Here is a 20,363-nt window from a genome sequence, read left to right on the forward strand (position 1 = left end):
TTCCAGTGCATTTATGAGTGTGAAGACAGAATACCAGACCAAAACAGTTAAGTGTTGAGTGTTTTCTTTTATGGTCTTTTTGCCCCTCAGTGTTTCTTTTCCCCTCCCTTCGTGTTCATTTCCTATGGACCCCACCCACTTCCCTGAATTCCTTCTCCTCCTGCTGGAGCAGGAGGAGGAAAGCCTTGAGGACCATACGAGACAGTCTCTGCTTCTAGTGAACATCACCTGCTACCAGGATGACATGCTCTGTGGATTCTACAACGCAAGCCTGAATAACGCCTGCAGAGCACGGTTGTCCGAAGATGGTTCACAAGGCACTTACACCGCATATGTGGAGTGGACACTCCAGACCCAGTGATTAGCCAAATACCACCCTACAGCGAGGAGCGCCTGCCTGAGCCAACCGTAGACAGAGAGCTACCCCCAGTAAATGAGCCATTGCCAGCGAAATCGACAGAGAGGAAAACCACCGTGTGTGTGTGAGCCAGCTACATTGCTGAATGTGGAAGTCCTAGTGGAGATTGAGGATCCGAGTAAGAGTCTTGACCATGCACCCACCCAATACTGAAGGTAAGTTGCTACTGGATACTGGGAGTTTACTTGTTGATTTCTGGAGTGAAGTTATCCCCATTTCAAGCCCGCTGTTTCTAAACAGCATTATCCCCATTTCTAACACACTGTTCCCAGACAGCATTATCCCCATTTCAAACCTACTCTCCCCAGACAGCAAGAAACCAGCCCAAGTCCGCTGTTAACACACAGTGTTATCCTAGCTTCAAGTCCGCTGCTCCCAGACAGCATTATCTCTGCTCCAAACCTGCTGTTCCCAGACAGTAAGAGTCCTGCTTCAAGCCCGCTGTTTCCAGACAGGACTATCCCCATTCATTTTCCATGGTACCCAAATGACACTAACTGTAGGGTCATGATTAGGGCCAGAGAGAATCCATGGACACTTTTTGCTATTTCTGCTGTGAATTTTGTAAAAAAAATAAATAAATAATAATAATAATAAAAATAAAAAAATAAAAACTGCGGATTTATGCGAAATGATCATAATCATTATCCGGAGTATCATAACTAAAGGCTTAATAAATCAAATCAAAAATAATAAATTTTTCAATTTAATTCAATGTTTACAATGCAAATCCAATTAGTCCACTTATTTGGTAAACAAAGCAAGTCTCTCATATAAAATATCTACTAAAAGACAAAACGTATTACTTTTCACACTGTTTTGTAAATACATCGAATTACATAAGTAAATGCACAAATTCAATGATAGGCTAAAAATCTGCTAAAAATCTAATGATTTCTGCGCGGGCATATTCTGGGTGGGCCTAGTCATAAGCAGCTTCCCACCCTCTCCTACTCCGCTAATAAAAGATTCAGCAGCCAATTAGCTGGCTCCAGCATTATGGCAGCCAGCCAGCCCCAAGCTCGCCCTTAAGCTCCAGAAGTGGAGCTCGCTTTGAGGTGCAACCTGCCTGCATCGCCCTCTGAAAGGTGTCGCCCAGCATCAGCTCCTCTAACCTTCGAGCTGCAGACTCCGTCTCTACCATCCGACCCTACGTTGGCTCTGCGTTGATACTGCACCTTTGGATCTCTTCTGGCTGTACCTAATCGCTCCATCCTGCCTGCTACATTGAGCTCCTCACTCCTTTCAGTTACTTCTTGGTTCTCTGTCGCTCTGGCTCCACCGCGGATTTATATCCCATCACTGTCATCTCGCTCGGGTGAGCCATCCGCTTCACCTCGCCCCTCTGGGACCTCGACGTCACCCTTGGTCTGCAACTCTCCGTCCCCTTCTTGGGCTCCACCTCCATCAACGGCGTCTCTCTCAGTTGGCCCCCTGGAGTTGGCGGCCATCCTTCCAACATGGCTCCTCCCTTCCTTGACTCCACCCTGGGCTGTCCGCCTGGCTGCGTCCTGGGTCATTTGGCTCCTGTTTCAGCTCCCTTCCTGGCTTCTCCCTCTGGTGTCTTTTTCCTAGACTACGTCCGAAACCGCTTACTTCCATACTAAATATTATGCTAAAATCAGTATTCGAGCCTAGTAGTATGTCTAAATTCATAGAATTCGAAAATCAGTATGTGAGAAGTACCCGGATGACTTACTACTTCCGGCGAGATTCAGGAGTGCACATCACATGCATGCTGCGCTATCCCATGATGCCCTGCGAGCGAATTCATGAATGGGAGTAAAGTGACGCAATTGACACAGGTAGGTCATGTGAACATGACAAAAAGTAGTACGTCCGAATTCCATTCATACTTTTCACGTTCATACTGTATAGAACGTACTTTTCTAACGGCCGAGTAGTACGTTTAAATTCAAATGCAGTACCTACTGAGTAGTAGGCGGTTTCGGACGCAGCCCTAGCCTTGTCCTTGCCTTCACGTTTTCCTGCTCCCTCTTTGGCTCCTCCCTCCAGAGACTCCTTCCTGGCTTAAGCCTCTTCCTCCCTTGATGTGGTGTTGTTTAGAAGGTGCAAGGACGCGCCTTCAAAAGAGGGGGCTAATGTCAGGGTTCTGTGTTTGTATTTTGTGATTTTTTTTATTTTTTTTTCCATGTGCTGTGCTCCATGTGCTTCTGTTTATGTGATATGATTCCTTTGTTCTATTTTCACACCGTTTGTTAGTGTTTAGAGTTTCCACCTGTGTCTCACCCCTGTGTCCAATCAGTTAATCATGTCCTTTGAATTTAAGTCCTGTGTTTTGTTCAGTGCAGCGTCTGGTATTATACGTCTTTTTGAGTTGTCTTCTAGTGTGTTTCTGCGTGTGATTTCAGTGTTTTTTTGTATGTTCCGTTTGTAAATGGATACGTGTTTTGATAATTCCTGCGATTCCAATGCAATTATGAGTGTGAAGAGAGTCAAGTCATGAGAAACGCATGGTGCAATAACTAACAAGCATAAGTTTGCATGTTAAAAATACATTAGAACATATATTGAATGTATTGAAGTATAATTAATAAATGCTGTAGAAGTATTTTTCTTAATTACTTTTAAAACACATTAACTAACATGAGCTAATAAAACCTTTCGCTAAAGTGTCGCCGATTTTTTTTAAGTTTTAATAATGTTTATGTGAAGAAATTTTGTACACATCTTTCAGAGTACAAAATGGTCAGTGTAAAAATCAATCATCTTTTAAAGTTACATTTGTCATATAATATCACATGAGAACAGACATAATGTGGTTTTTTTTCTGCATCTGACTTTTTTTTTTTTTTTTTTTGTCAGACCATGCTTAAGTTAATGGTGTCAGGTGAAGGAGCATCCCGTACAGGAGTGATGATATCAATTCCTCAGTACCCACTATATTCTGCTGCTCTGGCTGAGTTGGGTGCGGTGCAAATAAATTATTATTTGGATGAAGACAACTGCTGGAGTTTGGACATTAATGAGTTACGACGTGCCCTGCAGGAAGCAAAGAAACACTGCAGACCTCGAGCTCTGTGCATTATCAATCCTGGCAACCCCACAGGTGTGACACATTATATTTCCATAACATTTATGCATTTAGCAGATGATTTTATCCAAAGCGACTTACATCCATAAACACACCCGGACCAGTAAGCCACCGAGGGAGCAGTTGGGGGTTCGGTGCCTTCACTGTCCTTACCAACAATCACTGATGTACCCCGGAATTGAACCTGCAACCTTTAAATCTCTAGTCTGACTCTTTAATCATTAGACCACAGCTGCCTCTAAGGAAAAGGCAAAAAAATTGTTATAGGATGTCAAAACACATTCATAAACAACATTTGCTAAGGCCCAATTCCAATTCTATTTTTGTACCCCTTCCCCTTAGCCATTACAACCGAGGGTAAAGAGGACGGGCTTCAAAATTTACCCCTAAGAATTGGGACAGCGTTACAGTACCTGCACATGTCATCATATGTAATCGCGATCTCATGCTTTATATAAAATCACCGTACGCGACTGCTGCTGTTATTCCAGTTGTGCTATTTTTTAGTTTTTATCTTCAAGAAATCACTAAAGGCATATATTATATTATCATAACATAATGTTACAACATTAACATATAGCAGACACTGTAAAAAGGTAATTCTCAGCCACTAGACTGTTCTGACAGGGTATTCGAGTGTAATTGAGTGTCAGAATGTTTTGGGACTGCTGTACAGTTATTCCCATGAATTATAGATTGCAAAATTTAAAGTTTTATATTTATTAATTTTTTTAAAAGAATGACTGTAAAACACGAACGCAATTAATAATACATTAAAACATGGGTTTGTTTGTCATAAAAATACGTAACAATGAAAAGGAATACAAATTTGTGGATTTCCTTACTTCTGGGTTCAGCAATACTGCCGTTCTGGGTGGTGTATTCTGGGAAATTTCTTACCCCTGGGTTTCGATTGTGGTCCTGAAAAATCTTCATTTGAAGGGCTATTCACCCCTTCCCCTTAGCCCTATGCCTTAAAGCTAAAGGGAATTGAGACACCACTACCCCTTTACATGAATACGCAAAACGCGGGGTAGGGATAAGGGGAAGGGCTAACGTCCCATTTACACGGGGCTTCAGCGTCAATGCTTGACTGACGGCGTGTCTGAAGTTGGGGCTAACGCGATCGTCATTGCAGCGTCAGCCAATGAAATTCAGTAAGTAAAAGGCCACTGTCTGATTGGCTGATGCTTCCGTCGGCGCTTTAAAACTTCTGCAGCGAGCAACGCCTCTGAAGCGGCATAAACGGATCCACAATGCAGTTCGGCAATGCCTGACGTCACCCATTCAAAGTGAAAGGGAAGCGTTGACGCTGACGCCTCGTGTGAATGGGGCGAAAGGGGTAGAATTGGGATTGGGTCTAAGTTGTGGCTCTATCTTGTCTCACTCCATCCTGTCAAATCCTGCCCTACCGGTATGTAAAATCCTGGAGTTACTCCTGTCAACACAGAATTATGACTGTATAATGTAGATGTAAATGTGAACTGATCGCGATAATTAACAGATCGTGAATAATCAACAAATTAAAACTGCTAAACAGTGTTTGCTGTTGATTCAATCATCACATGACAGTAAATAAGCAAATGACATTGAACTTACTTTTTTCTGTTACAGTAATGCGAGCAATCAAGCAAACTTTCCAGATGAAATGGCTCATGCAACACTAAAGCATGATGCTTGTAATCAGTTCACTAAATGTCCATATGAGATAGAACAGAACCTTGTGGCCTACTTGGTGTACTGCTTGTACATACTCTCTGACAGGCATACATAGAGAGTTCGTAACAACTTTTATTTAGACAATTTAAAGACAATTTTCACCTTATTTTTTTTCCGGAACCTTCAGATTACAGATTTACAAATTTTATTTTAGCCAAACTAACCTAACAAAGTATACATCAATTGAAAGCTTAAAGTACAGTTTACATCTCAGTTTCAAAACATTGTTACTTTTGACTTCTTTTTCCATTGTCCTTATATCATTCCTTAAATCCCTTTCTCATATTTTGAAGCAAGAAAAGAAAACAATTATGCGCAATTTAAGAAACAAGGATCACCCAGACTATGTATTTAAATATAAAGAATGGGTAAATGGAAGTTTTTGTCTCGTTCATTTGCATTGTTGTTGCAGTTGTTCAAATATGAACAATCACTGTGCTGGAAAACAAACAACTAATGCTTGTTGCATTTACATCAAGGTCAAGTGCAAAGTCGGCAGTGCATCGAGGAGGTTATCCGATTTGCTGCAGACGAAAACCTTTTTCTCATGTCTGACGAGGTGATTTATATTATATTATTTACATGAACAGATTAAGTTTTGGATTTGTTTACTCATTTAAAAAATACATTATTTATATTGGTATTATTATTTATAAAATTATAATTACACATTTTCAATATGCCCTGCTTAATCCAGGTCTATCAGGACAACGTTTATGCCGACGGATGCAAGTTTCACTCTTTTAAGAAGGTGCTGTTTGAAATGGGTCCACAATACTCTAGTAAAGTGGAACTAGCTTCATTTCACTCAACATCAAAGTGTTACATGGGAGAGTAAGTGTCAAACAAAGAATAAACATCAAATGTTATTTGTGAGAATTTTTCCTCGGACATACCTGTTGACATTCTCGGCCATACTGGGCCACCAGTAATGGGTTTGGAGAAGCGAGAAGGTCCTCCTTCTGCTTGGGTGTCCAGAGCCTGGTAGTTAGTGGGTCATGCCCATAAGGTTCTTCCGCAGAGAAGATGGTACATAGGTTTTACCTTCTGGGCAACCCGGCAGAGCAGGCTCATTGAGAGTTGCAGCACGCGTTCAACTCCTCAAGAACGAGCTTGATGGCAAGAAGCCGTTGTCTGCCGGGGACAACTTCTACGAAAAGCACAAGGATATAGGCGTGGAGGCTCACCGTACAGCTGAGATAGCACAGCTCCTACTCTGGTGGTGGAAGCGTCAACTTTCACAGTAAATGGACTATGGGGGTCAGGGTGTTTCAGGAGAGGGGCTGTACTCAAGGTGTTCTTAAACCTATCGAAGGCTTTGTAGGCTGGCTTGTCCCAGACCAGGGACTTGAAAGTTGTCTTCCATTCGTCCCCTGCCCGGATACAAACCAAGTTATAAGCACTCCTCAGATCTGGCTGTGAAATGATCTGGAAATTTACAGCACAGTGGTCGATACAAAGACGCAGATCTCCATCCTTCTTACCACGGGATAATGGTTGAATGAATCCCTGTTGGAGCATCTCAGAAATGTAGTCCTCTATTGCCTTGCACTCCGGGATAGACGGCATAGATCTTTTCTTTAGCGCCAGGCAGCAGAATGCTATATTATATTATATATTATAGCTAATATATTATAGCCAATGAGGTGAGAGTTTGGTGGCTGCCTACTTACTGAAATCATCCTGGAACACCACGTAATCAGGTGGGACTTTCGGTAGGCATTGGCCTGCCAGGCTCTTGATGCTGGTAGCCGCTATGGGGAGAGACATAGGGATGGAGACTGGGGGCTTCACAGATACAATGCAGTTCTCTATACAGTTTGCATTCTTTGATGAGGTGAATAGTCTTTCCACAGTATAGGCACTCCCCACATCCCAGGTAAAAAAAAAAGTGCACTAAAATGCACTTTATTTAAGTATACTTAGTACACTTGTCAGTAATGTACTAAAGGTGCTCTAATTTTGCACACTAATTTTGTACTTAATGTACTAAAAGATAGTATTAAATATATGTTAAGATAAACTTAATACCATCTAAGTGTGCTCAACTGTGCTATTTTTGAAACACGCTGAAATTGAACTAAAATGTGCTTTTAACATACTATATCTGTATTAAAAAAAATAGTTACAACTAGAAATACACTTGAACCCTAATTTTAAACATTTATAAATATATTTAAGAATAGCTTAAAGCATAATAGTATTATATTAAAAGAATATACAAAATTTGAAAGCAGTGTGGTAAAATACACTTTAAGTATACTTAGTACACTTTTCAGTAATGTACTAAAAGTGCTCTTTTTACGCACACAAATTTTGTATTTAGTGTACTAAAAGATAGTATTAAGTATATGTTATGTATAAGTGTACTCAAATGTGCTATTTTGAGACCATGAAATTGAACTAAAATGTGCTTTTAACATACTATATCTGTATTTTTAAAAATATATATTTAGTTACAACTAGAAATACACTTGAACCCTACTTTTAAACATTTAAATATATTAATGAATAATTTTAAGTATAATAGTAATATATTAAAAGAATATACATATTGTTAAAAAAAAGTGTGCTAAATACTGTATTAAAAGTATTTGGGGAAAATGTACTTCTACTACATTACATTACTAATAGATTTTTAATAAAGTCAATTTAATATAAACTTAAAATTACCACACTCAAAATCAATTTAAGTTTTAGTGATAATATTGCATTCACATTAAGTTTACTTAAGTACAACTTTTGGGAAAATGTACTTCTACCACAATACATTACTAATAGATTTCTTATACATTAACTTATTTTAAACTTAGGATTAGTATGTAAACAGTGTACTAAAAATCAACTAATGTTTAAAGCATTTAAAGCACACTTTTGAAAAACACACTAATAAAACTCTTTTGGATGTTTTTTGTGTAGTGTACTTTATTGTAGTACACTAAAAATTTATTAAAGTATTACTGGTATTTTGTATACTTTTGTCAAGTGCACTAAAGTCTTACAGAAGTATATTTTAGTTAGTATATTTATAGTGTAAAACCATCAAACTTTTATTTAACACAAAAAAATAACAATGTACTAAGTGTATTTTAATTGCATTTAATTATATATATTTTTTTCACCTGTGATGATATCCGACAGGCCCGTTCTGTCTTCAAGAGGCAAGTAGAATTGATCTGCATGGGTTCTGGTACTGGAGGGTAGGCAGCTCTGAAAGCAGATTGGTGAGTGGTTTTATGGGTGTGGCAAGCAGCTCAGAGTTGAGCTATGTGGGCTGCTCATTGGAGATTTTCAGTACTGATTATGTCATCATATATGGCCATAGCAGATTGAGGAGGAGGATTTAAACCTTGCCAGAGCATATGAGCACTGTTTCATTCTAGCCGCTGCCTGAGTTCGAAACTGTAAAGTGTAGTTGGAGATTGAAGAAGTTCCTTGGCGGATTTTTACATTTAATCCGAAAATGAGAGCGCTCCTGTAGCTACACTGAAAACTTCAGTAAAGTGGTTAGTAAACAGCAAATATGTTGAATTAATTAGTGTAATATTGGCATTTCATATTGCTTTTGCCCATAGGAGAGCTTTTCCAGTAAGCAACAAAATCAAGAAGGCTACTTTAGATTGCTCAGTAGGAAATTGACCTGGATGCATCTCAATGTACAAATTTACTTGTAGCAGAAAACTGCTACACTCAGCTGCTTCACCAGAGTAACTATTAGGTAAGGCCATGGGACTTACTGAGACAGAGGCAGTCGCTGGGGGTTGAAGTGCAGGAAGGAGTGAAGCTTTAAGTGAGTTAACCGTGTGTCTGGGATTCATCTCTAAGTCTGTCTTAGGTAGGTCTTTTTGTCACAACAAACTGAGGATTTGACATGACAAGTGTAGAAATAAGAGCAGTTTATTGAAAACAACAATGTATTTAAAGTCTGTTGAATAAGAGTTTGTGGAAGAGATGAGGAAATCTGGTGCAGACACACAACACATGTAGAGAATCCAAGAGTAAACACAGAGAAACTGGAGCAAAATAAATGCTGGAGCAGATGAAACACTGAAACAGGTGAAACGCTGGAGATGGGATCAGGAGAAGCTCAGGGTGTGAGTATCAGGACCAATACTAGTGCAATGGACTGAGGTGCTTCTAGTGCGTGTTTGTGTGTGTGTGTGCGTGCAGATGCTGGTGATTTGTAATTGGGTGAATTTGAACGGGTTAGCATGAGTACAGGTGAATCCGACTGCCTGACAATATGTGATTTACACTAGTCTAATGTTTTGTAAATTTACAAACCAATACATATTTCCAAAACAAGTAACAGGTATTGTTTGGTCTTTACCTGAAAGTTATGCATGTTGTTGAGTGTTGTGTATGACACAAGACTGTATAATGCTTAACATTTTAAGTAAGGTTAAAAAATGTATTTTAGAAATGTATTAATTAAAAATTTTGTTTTTGACCCTTTTCTCTTTTGGTTAAAAAACATGCGATTTTTAGTTGTTGGAATTTGTATCTCGGTTTTTATTATATAGGTTGTTAAATGATACATTTTATGTTAAAGGTTTGTACTGAGATCAACCCTATTTCACCTAGGTCCCCTCACTGTAACATTTCTGCCCTTGTTGCTTGAACAGTGATCACACAAACACAGAGCTCAAATACCCTCAATACCCTTTAGTTGTTTTCTTACAGAGATATTACCACTTAATTCAATCATATTATTTGTTATTGTTGGTACAAATAGATTGGTTTAGTTACACAACACCTACTGTATAATTTTCTAATACTATATTTTTTAGATTATTTAAATGCAACATTTTTTTTCTTTCATTTTGTTAAGCAATAGCATTAAAAGCATGTGCTATCTATCAATTACAAACAATTCTAAAAAGCAATTTAAAGAATATAGTATGAAGTATTAGTGCCCAAAATTAGATCAAGTAAATATCTGTTAACCTGTCTGTCTTGCTCTTTCAAGGTGTGGTTTTCGTGGCGGCTACATGGAGGTGGTAAATCTTGACCCTGAAGTGAAAGTTCAACTTACTAAGCTGGTGTCTGTGCGTCTGTGTCCTCCGGTGCCCGGACAGGCTCTTCTAGATGTGGTTGTTAATCCGCCTCAACCAGATGAACCCTCATATGACACATTCATTAAGGTCAGCAACATCCCATTGATCTAAATTGCTTACTCTCAACATTAAAATAACTGTAATGCGTTATATGTAAAACATCACAATAATAATTATACTTCAAAATCTCTGAGCATAACTTATGTTCTTGACTCATCTATGTACTCTCTGGTGCTATGTTGAGGTCCTCACTTCACGACAAACATCCGGTTTGTCACGTCACATCAAAGTGATGTGTCTTTAATTTAGAATAATTTAGAAAACTGGCAAAGTATTTGTCTTCTGAAGTGTGCTAGCAACACTGTCCCAGAATTTAGGCACACATGAAAAAGATCTACTGACTGCAGTGAATTTTGATATTTTAGGTATGATACATTTTAGGGAATTATTTTAACATAGTGGATGCAAAGAGCTGTACTACAACAGGAGCTTACTTATTACTGGTGACCTAAGGCCTTAACATTTATATATAATTTACATATTGTTTTAGATCAAGTTTTTTTTACATTTTAGGCTGAATAAGAGGCAGCTTATAGGTGTTAAGAGCATATACTAATAGTAGTAAAATGTCAAGACAAGTTTCTGCAACTTCCTCAAATAGCTCCTTGAATGTTTTAACAGTTTAGTTGGTAAATGATCAACCACAAATGTCGCTAATTTGGATGAGTTAAGAAAGTCTGAAGTGAAGCCCTGACTTGTACAATAAAAGTACATGAATAATGATGTATTAATATGTAAACTAAACATTAATTTATTATGAATTAATGATGAGTTAAGGTAACACTAATCATGAATTAACTTTAACTACAACGGGGTTCACATGAATTCATGTGTAAATAATGACCACCTTAATTACTTGTAGTTAATTAATGTATTTATAAACATTTACGTTTAAGCTAAATGTAGCCAACATGAACTCATGAGCTGCTAATGTAGTTATGTCATGACTTTACTTGGAGGGGCACATCACTATTAACTCATCCTTAACTACTCATGAACTCCTGTTCATGTTGATGTTGACAGAACACTTTTCTATTGTTATTCAGTGTAAACTCACTAGTTGGACGTGCATAAGGAGTTCATGAGTAGTTAAGAATGGGTTAATGATGATGTGCCCCTCCAAGTAAAGTCACAACATAATTGTACATTAACATATCATTATGGTTAAATTAATAATAAAATAAACTAATGTGGTAATTAATACATTAATTAACAAACAATCATGTACTAACAAGTAATTAAGGTAGCCCTCATTCACACATGAACTATTTGTGAATCATGTTGTAGTTAAAGTTAATTCATCATTAGTGCATACCTTAACTCATCATTAATTCATAATAAATTAATGTTAAGTTTACATATTAATACATCATTTTTCATTTACTGTTATTGTAAAGTGTTACCCATCTTTGTGCAGAGACTGTCAATAATATCCATCTGCACAGCGTGACTTCATTTGATTGGCGTCTTTGTGTGTGTTTGGCTTTTTTTCTGCGTTAAGGCCCGTGCACACAGAGTCGTTTTTTGCTCGCGTTTTCCGTCGACGTTTAACGCCTTGTGGCTAAATAAAGGGCGTCAATGTGATAGTGCACACCAACATGCAAAAGCGTCTTTTTAAAAAAACACTTCATGCTCGTTTTTTTTGTTTTGTTTTGATGCACTGCGTCAAAACCTTCTCCACCAATCAGATTGGCACTTTTGTTCATGTGCACAGAGCTGCTGAAGTTACAGTAAACAGCACTTGGAGTTGCTTAAGCACAAAACTGTCAATGCGAGCCAGCGCACATTGAAGAAGATGCCTAGAGGCAATATGAACGTGGAGCTGCTTATTGCTCTTGTGAACAATAATCATTTCTTCATCGCTAGAGCTGGAGCTGCTACTTGAACCATCCATGCTTGTTCGAGTCACCAGTAACTTTAACAACAAACGTGAACTTCCTCTCCTTTTCTTCTGTGTTATAAGTGGGTGTCAGTAGCTTAATGTTGGGCAGCGCCATCTAACATCAGAAGACTGATTTTGCATACTCTTCAGCTTGACGCCAGTGAAAAGCGCTTGGGTTTGAATACTGGAAAAACTCTCATAAAACGCTGATGATGAACGCAAACGAAAATCGTCCCGGTGTGTAGGAGCCTTAGTGGGCGGGGTTGCAGGTTTAAAATCTCCTGGGTTTGCGTGGCCAACTACTTGTTTCGTAGCCACATCATCGTGAAACACCTAATGACTCGTTATCAAGACGACTTGTGCAAAGCACTATGATTCTACTCTTTTATAGATAAATCAACCGTTTTAAACACTGTACACTTACCGATTTAAGCCTTAAGGTTTAAACCTTAAGCCTGATTTAAAGCTGGATATTTCACTTCACTTAGAGCTGTGTTACACACTACGTGGAAGGGCATTTTCAAAAACCCATAATATTGGCTCTTTAAAAACGGGTGCATCATAATCATTAATTATTATAATATTATTATTACTAATAATAAATTATCATTATTATGTGCATTTCTGATCTTAAACTGTAGCTCCACTGTACACTGCAACGTGAAACCTCAGTAATATTTATGTAAAACTGAATTTTTGTTGCATCATGGATCATATTTAAGACTTTTCGTAAAATCATCAAACAATGTGTACCTAAAAAGCATTTTTTTATAAATAAAAAGGTCTGTCCTATTGTCACTAAGTTGGTGTTACTTTTTTACTGCTAAATATGTGGTTTTATTTGTAATTATTTTACAAATAAATGGAACCATGCTTTAAAAATATATATTGTTTGTCTATTAAAAGCCTTGCTATCAAAAAACAAACACTAAGCTAGGCTATAAATTAATAAAATTCTACAACTACAAATTATTTGTAATTTGTTCATTTTTACCCCATATTTTTTTGTTTAATAATGTTTTTTCAATGCAGACTTTATATATTGGTCTAATATTTGTATAAAGAAAGATTGCATTTACTCATTTAGCAGAAGTTTTTATCCTGCGACCAACAAGTAATGACAAAAGAAGCACTTCAAATCATCAGAAAAAAGAAACAGACTCAGCTTATCGAAGGTTCAGAGCTTGTGTTTTTGTATGCTAACAAACCTTAAGTTAAGTCCAACAAGTAAAGCCACAGTGTTGTTTTAAAGCTTATTTAATTCTAATAATTTAAAAAAGCCAAGCTTGTTGTGCACTGTTTTAATATTCCAAAGGCAATTTGTTAAGCTCATTTAACTCTGTGGCTTATATATATAGAGTGCTGACTGAGAGGTGATTTTATAGGGATGATATATATATATATATCATATATATATATATATATATATATATATATATATATATATATATATATATATATATATATATATATATATATATATATATATATATATATATATATATATATATATATATATATATATATATATATATATATATATATATATATATATATATATATATATATATATATATATATATATATATATATATATATATATATATATATATATATATATATATATATATATATATATATATATATATATATATATATATATATATATATATATATATATATATATACATATATATACATATATACATATATATACATATATATGTATACATATGTATATGTAATATATAATATATATATGTATTATGTAATACATAATATATATACATATATATATATATATATATATATATATATATATATATATATATATATATATACATATATATATATATATATATATATATATATATATATATATATATATATATATATATATATACATATACATATACATATATATACATATATACATATATATATATATATATATATATATATATATATATATATATATATATATATATATATATATATATATATATATATATATATATATATATATATATATATATATATATATATATATATATATATATATATATATATATATATATATGTATATATATGTATATGTATATGTATGTATATATATATATATATATATATATGTATATGTATATATATATATATATATATATATATATATATATATATATATATATATATGTATATATATGTATATGTATATGTATGTATATGTATATGTATATGTATATATACATATATATATATATATATATATATTTTTCCTTCCCCTGCATGAACCTCCTCATGTCCTTTGCCATTCCTGGCCACCAGAAGTGGTCTTTAGCAACAACAGGGTCTCATTGGCCCGGGGGTGGCCAGTGCCCAGTAAGGAATGAATAAATGGAGTACGTTGTGTTTTGCAAATGTATTGCATACCAGGAGGACAGCCTAGCATAATGGCTTGTGACCTTTCTTGGGAGGTTGGAGGGTTTCCCACTTGATGGTGCTAACAATGAGTTTAGACAGGTTATTAGTTCTTGGTTTCCTACGTTGTTGTTGGATTTCACCAAGCTGAACTTACAGGAGAAGGGGCATAAATTAAATTTATTAAATTGTTGGTAACCCCTGCTGCTGTGAGAGAGTGACCCCTGCTCTTGTGGTGGAAGCATCTACCTCAACGAAGAATGGCTGTTCAGGATTGGAATGTACCAAGAGTAGGGCCTTTGTAAAGGCTTTGGGTGTGGAAAGCATAAATAGCCTCTTTGGATTTACATTTAGTCATTTAGCAGACGCTTTTATCCAAAGTGACTTACAAATGAGCACAAGGAAGCAATTTACACAACTATAAGAGCAACAATGAATAAGTGCTATAGGCAAGTTTCAGGTCTGTAAAGTCTAAGAAGGAATGTATTAGTAAAATTTTTTTATTATTATTTTATTTTATTTATTTATTTTGAGTACAGTTAGTGGTATATCCTGAGAGGCAATTGCAGATTAGGAAGTAAAGTGGAGACTAAATAGTTGAGTTTTTAGTCGTTTCTTGAAAACAGCGAGTGACTCTGCCGTTCTGATGCAGTTAGGGAGTTCATTCCACCAACTGGGCAGATTGAACGCGATTGTTCGGGAAAGTGATTTCTTCCCTCTTTAGGATGGAACCACGAGGAGACGTTCATTCACAGAACGCAAGTTTCTGGAGGGCACAGACAAGGGACTGGGGTTTTCCGTAGAGAATGCCAGAAAACTGACAAGACATTTGACAATAATTTTTAAAGAATTTTCTATAAAAGCTAGCAAACTCTAGGAAGCGTTGTGACACCTTGAACAAAGAGGGTTTCCACCTTTCCCTCGTCTGTCTTCACATCGTTTTTGTTGATGACATATCTGAGAAATTGAATGGTGGTCAGGTGAAAAGAGCATTCCTCTGCCTTTAGGAACAGTTGATGTTCACGGAGCCAGGCAAAGACCTCCGCAACATGATGTCAGTGTTCGACCAAGCTTTGAGAATAAATCAAGATTCATCAATATAGACTAGAAACATCTTGTACAGAAACATCTTGTACAGAATGAGTACCTTATTCATGAAATCTTAATACAGAAGGAGCGTTGGTTAATCCATAGAGCATCACCTGATACTCATAGTGGCCGCTAGAGTTGATGAAAGCAATCTTGTACTTGTCTCCTTTTCTTATACAAATGAGGTTGAGTTGCGCAGTGGAGGTCCAGACTGGAAAAGATTAAGGCTCTGCGTATATGTTCCAGGGCTGCTGGAACAAGGGGAAAAGGGTAATAGTTCTTGATGGTGATCTTATTCAGGTGGCGACAAACTATACAAGGGTGTGTTGTAAACTTCTAAGATCCCACAAAAAACCAGGGAGAATTTTTCGGTCATCTTCAAAGCAGAATCCTTTTTAATAAGAAGAACTCACCGTGGCTGTGGCGTAATTGAAAGCAAACTCTAAACTGCACAGCAAACCTTATACATTTTATATATTTTACAGCATGTAGGTGGGGTCAGTCATGGTGGGGACAGTCAAACAAAGCATGCAAATGAAGTCTGGTTGTCTGCACGGTGCCATGCTTTCTCCAGGTCTGATCTCATCAGTATATAAGTACATCATTACAACAATGTGCAAATGATGTTCTCTTCAGGGTTAGGTAAGGGGTAGGTCTTTCCATGGGTTACTGGCTCACCCTTCACAAGGTTGATGGCACAGTCCCATGGCCAATGAAGGTCGCACTCTTGAGGCAGAACATTTCTTGACTACTCTCTGTAACAAAAGGAAATCTTCTCAGAACATTGCTTAATAGGACTTTCTACAGAAGGGAAACAGAGAGACAAGAGGTTAGAGACATGATTATTTTTTTACAGAAAGTTTGGAAAAACAATCTGGAAAACAGTCCTTTCCCCACTTCAAAATTTCCCCAGTGCCTCAAAAGAGCACAGGGTTGTGCTTTACCAGCCAGGGTCTTCTTAGGATGATATCCGCTGTAGACCCCTACAAACGAGAAGATCACGACTCCTCATAGAACAGCACGATCCACATTAGGATGGAATCTGCCACTCGATTGACATGATGGAAATTTAAGAGCTTTCAGATGAAGTATTGTACACCGCATACTCTGGTCTGATTTTACAGTGGAGTTGAAACAAAGGATGAAAACACAGGCTGACAAAAGAGTGATTGCATTGCTGTGGAGTTCTCTGCTACAGGCTTCTAGGTGGTATGAACAATGTATTGACTAGGGTTTGGGTACCGAAACCCAGTGGCAATATGGCAGCAGTACCTATGTAACTGTTATGCACAAGACCAAATCAGCTTTTGAATTTTGGTGCCTAATTTTGGTGCCACTGATGCTGCGACAAGGATGCAAGAAGCATCAAGGGGTGCACCAAAGGCATCGATAGGTATGCATTGGTACACTATCTCTAAACATTTAATTCTAAAAAACTTTGAGGGTTACAAACACTGTCTGTGTTTGTACTTGTTGGTTAGGAATTTATAGAAGGCACGCAGTACAGCGCATCCGGTGAGCGACCCCTGAAACTTCAGATTCAACAGACATGATTACGATTTTTCAAATTTGCTAAAGACTAAAAAAAACTAAGCATTCTAAAATATGGCTATACTTTACAAGTAAGAATTCTGACATAGCAACGTGCAGTAGATGCTTTACAAAAATATGTCAAAACACGTAACATCAACAAACTTAATGAAACATTTGAGGGCACGTTAAATCTTAAGTCTTTGACAGCTCGCGACATCATCTTGGACTTTGTGCCTGCATTTACATGAACATCAGTAATCAAATTATTTGTCTTAATCTGAATGACAATAACATGACATGAGTTACTTTTAAATGGTACTTACATGAATCTGTTTTACATGTTACAGCATATGATTTGATTAACGTGATTGCATCACTTCGCTATTACTATTTTCTTCAAAGTTTCATTTAACTTTGGGTTTCATTTTTTAATTTGTCAACTTTTACTGCAGCTCGGCAGTTTCATATTTATTCAGAAACATTTTATTCATGCCCTCATGATAAACTGAGCTATTGGATGCAAATATGAAGTACTGCTTGAAGAGTGTTGTTTTAACCACCTCACCCAAAAAAATGGATTGCATATCCTAACTCTTATTGTCAATAGTTACCACACTCAATCCATTTTTTTAACACATCCCAGTTACAGAAACATCTTCTGATGCACAACCTTGGACACATCAAAGTTGTTTCCTGGACTCACAGGGTGTTTTGGGTCTTGCAACAGACACCCACCTCCAGGCGACCTGACCGAGGCGGAACAGACCCCGGCCTGTGTCCAAGTGGCATGCTACTCCCCCACCGTTCTCCCCTCTTTAACCAGAACCCTCTGGTTGCTTTCTCCATTGCCTTCACGTTGTTAGTTATGGCTCTTCCTCGGTTGGTGCCTGTTATTCCAAGTGTACCATAAGCCTTGCTCAGGGTGTAGCTGGCAAATTCCCTACTGCCCACTTCCACTGGCATGCACCTGGTCCTCCATTAATTTATTCGACATTGCTCCACTAGGTCTTGGTATTTTCTCCTCTTTCTCACCTTAGCCTCCTCCATCCTCTCCTCCCAGGGCACAGTTAGCTCCAACAGAATTAATTGCCTTGTGGTCTCAGAGACCAAGATTTTGTCAGGTCTCAACAGACTGGGTGATGTGTGGTGGAATCTTTAGCTACCCCTCTAGATCTCCCCACCCAGTCTCTGGCCGTGGAGATCATCCCAGCAGAGGAGCTCTTTGCTGTTCTCTCTGGTTTTTGTGAACCTGATTCTCAGGGGGTTCCATGTCCAGATCACCTTCCAGGTGACTCCCTAATGAGCTGAGTTACCACGCCTGTGTGTTCCAAGCAACCTGGCACTGCTAGTATACCTCCCTTCTGTACAGACGTGTCAATGTATTTATTGCTCATTTGGAAGTTGGAGAGTCTCTTGGCCACAATGCTGATGAATATTTTCCTCTCCACACTGAACAAGGTGATGACCCGAAACTGGTTGATGTTCTCAGACTTCTCCTCTTTTGGGATGTACACTCCCTTCACATACCTCCATGGCTGGGCACTCTTACCTCTTCTCAATATGACTTTCAGGGCCTTTCAGAGCCCGTGTAGAAGCTTTGGGCAGTTCTTGTATACCTTGTATGGTATCCTTACTAGGGTTGTAACGGTATGAATTTTTCACGGTATGATAATCGTCTAAAACAATACCACGGTTTGACGGTTTCGCGGTTACTATAAACAACACCACTTACAATGAACAAATAAAAATAAGAAAATAATAAATAATGTGTCAAAGTCCAAATAAAGTCCAAATAAACATGGTGCAAATCCTCAGTAAAAAATAGATATAAATATTTACTATACTATAAATAGTTACATAACGAAACTAGATTCAATATGGAACATCCTTAGGTTTTATGTGCCAGCATGGATATGGTTGTCTATCGATATGGATTTGGATATGGTTGTCTGCAATGCAGACAAACAGCTGCATCTTCATTTGCGTCTTTTGAAAACAGCAAGAGCAGCAGTTCGTCTTTGCTGTGTCACTGTTTTGTCATGTTTCTGTGCTGCTGTGCATGCAAAAGTACTTAGTATGAGAATTATTTCATGCAAAACTTTTTTTTTTTTGCGTTTTATTTAGCCGCGCATAAATGTATGCCTATCTCTCATTCCGTGTTGTTCAAAAAGCTTGGTCCACAAACAAAAGCAAAACCTATGCTTATTGGTTGTGATATAGCGAGTTTGAACCAATCTGGGCATGGAGGAGGGACAATGCATCAATGTATCATGTCTGATTTGTCCGGAGACACAGTGACGAGCGTTTCTTTGTCAAATCAGCGTTGTCAAATGTTGATGACGTAACCGCACTGATTCCGCGAATGTTATGTGATACAGCACTGGAAAGCTGAGATTCTCATCTTTATGCCAATCTTTGAATTGTATGAATCGGATCAGCGGATCAAAAGTTATTAAACATTTAAGAGCAATACTTATTTTTAGCCGCGGGCGGCTGTCTCGGTCTTTAAGGGTTAAAACCGTTGATATGCAATTGTTCATGGTATGATAATCGTGCACGTTCAAATCGTGGTAAACCGTCATACCGGTATATTGTTACAACCCTAATCCCTACACATCCCATAATTTCTAAAGCATCAACCTCTACCCAAATAGTTGATACTGCACGCCATATTTATTGACTTGGTTGGTACAGAGAACAGTGTCAAACAGCTGTGTGTGTATGGATTATCGCGAAGCCAATTGTGACTAGAAGTCCCACATGACAGTAATGGTTTGACTAAGGTGTTCACATGTCTATACTAAGCTTCAATAATGCCACTAAAATATTTAAAGCCTACTTAAATTCTATTTAGTGCAATTATGACTGTAGTCAGATTAAGGTAATCAAAAATATGCTGTTTATATGGTAGACTCTTAATCAGAGTATTGTCTTAATCATATTATTGTATAGGTGTCCATGTAAATGTACTCAATAGCCACTTTCACACACACAGACCTTTCCAGAAAATTACTGCAAATTTTCCGATAAGGTCTGTATGTTTGAACAGGCCCTTTTTGAGAATAGCGGCAAATTTGTTCCGGCAATTTTCCGGAAAGAGAAGTAGTAATATTACTCGTAATTTGCCAAAATGCA

At 37.2% G+C, this 20,363-nt stretch overlaps 1 protein-coding gene across 8 annotated transcripts in view; it reads left to right on the forward strand.

Moving 5' to 3' along the window:
- si:ch211-217a12.1 overlaps positions 1-20,363 on the forward strand; it is a 46,142-nt gene that overhangs the window by 13,884 nt on the left and 11,895 nt on the right. For 4 of the 8 annotated variants that reach the window (XM_087275995.1, XM_087275997.1, XM_087275996.1 and 1 more), the window contains exons 6-9: positions 3,245-3,488; positions 5,672-5,751; positions 5,890-6,026; positions 10,162-10,336. In XM_087275995.1, coding sequence (XP_087132121.1) covers positions 3,245-3,488; positions 5,672-5,751; positions 5,890-6,026; positions 10,162-10,336 — 636 coding nt within the window. Of the gene's footprint in view, positions 1-3,244; positions 3,489-5,671; positions 5,752-5,889; positions 6,386-6,472; positions 7,307-10,161; positions 10,337-20,363 lie in introns of those variants that run through there. The other 4 variants (XR_015503960.1, XR_015503962.1, XR_015503963.1 and 1 more) reach the window with 3 other exon arrangements.

The sequence above is a fragment of the Danio rerio genome, chromosome 12, assembly GCF_052040795.2.
Source record: "Danio rerio strain M-AB ecotype USA chromosome 12, GRCz13ab, whole genome shotgun sequence".
NCBI classification, from domain to species: Eukaryota; Metazoa; Chordata; class Actinopteri; order Cypriniformes; family Danionidae; genus Danio; species Danio rerio.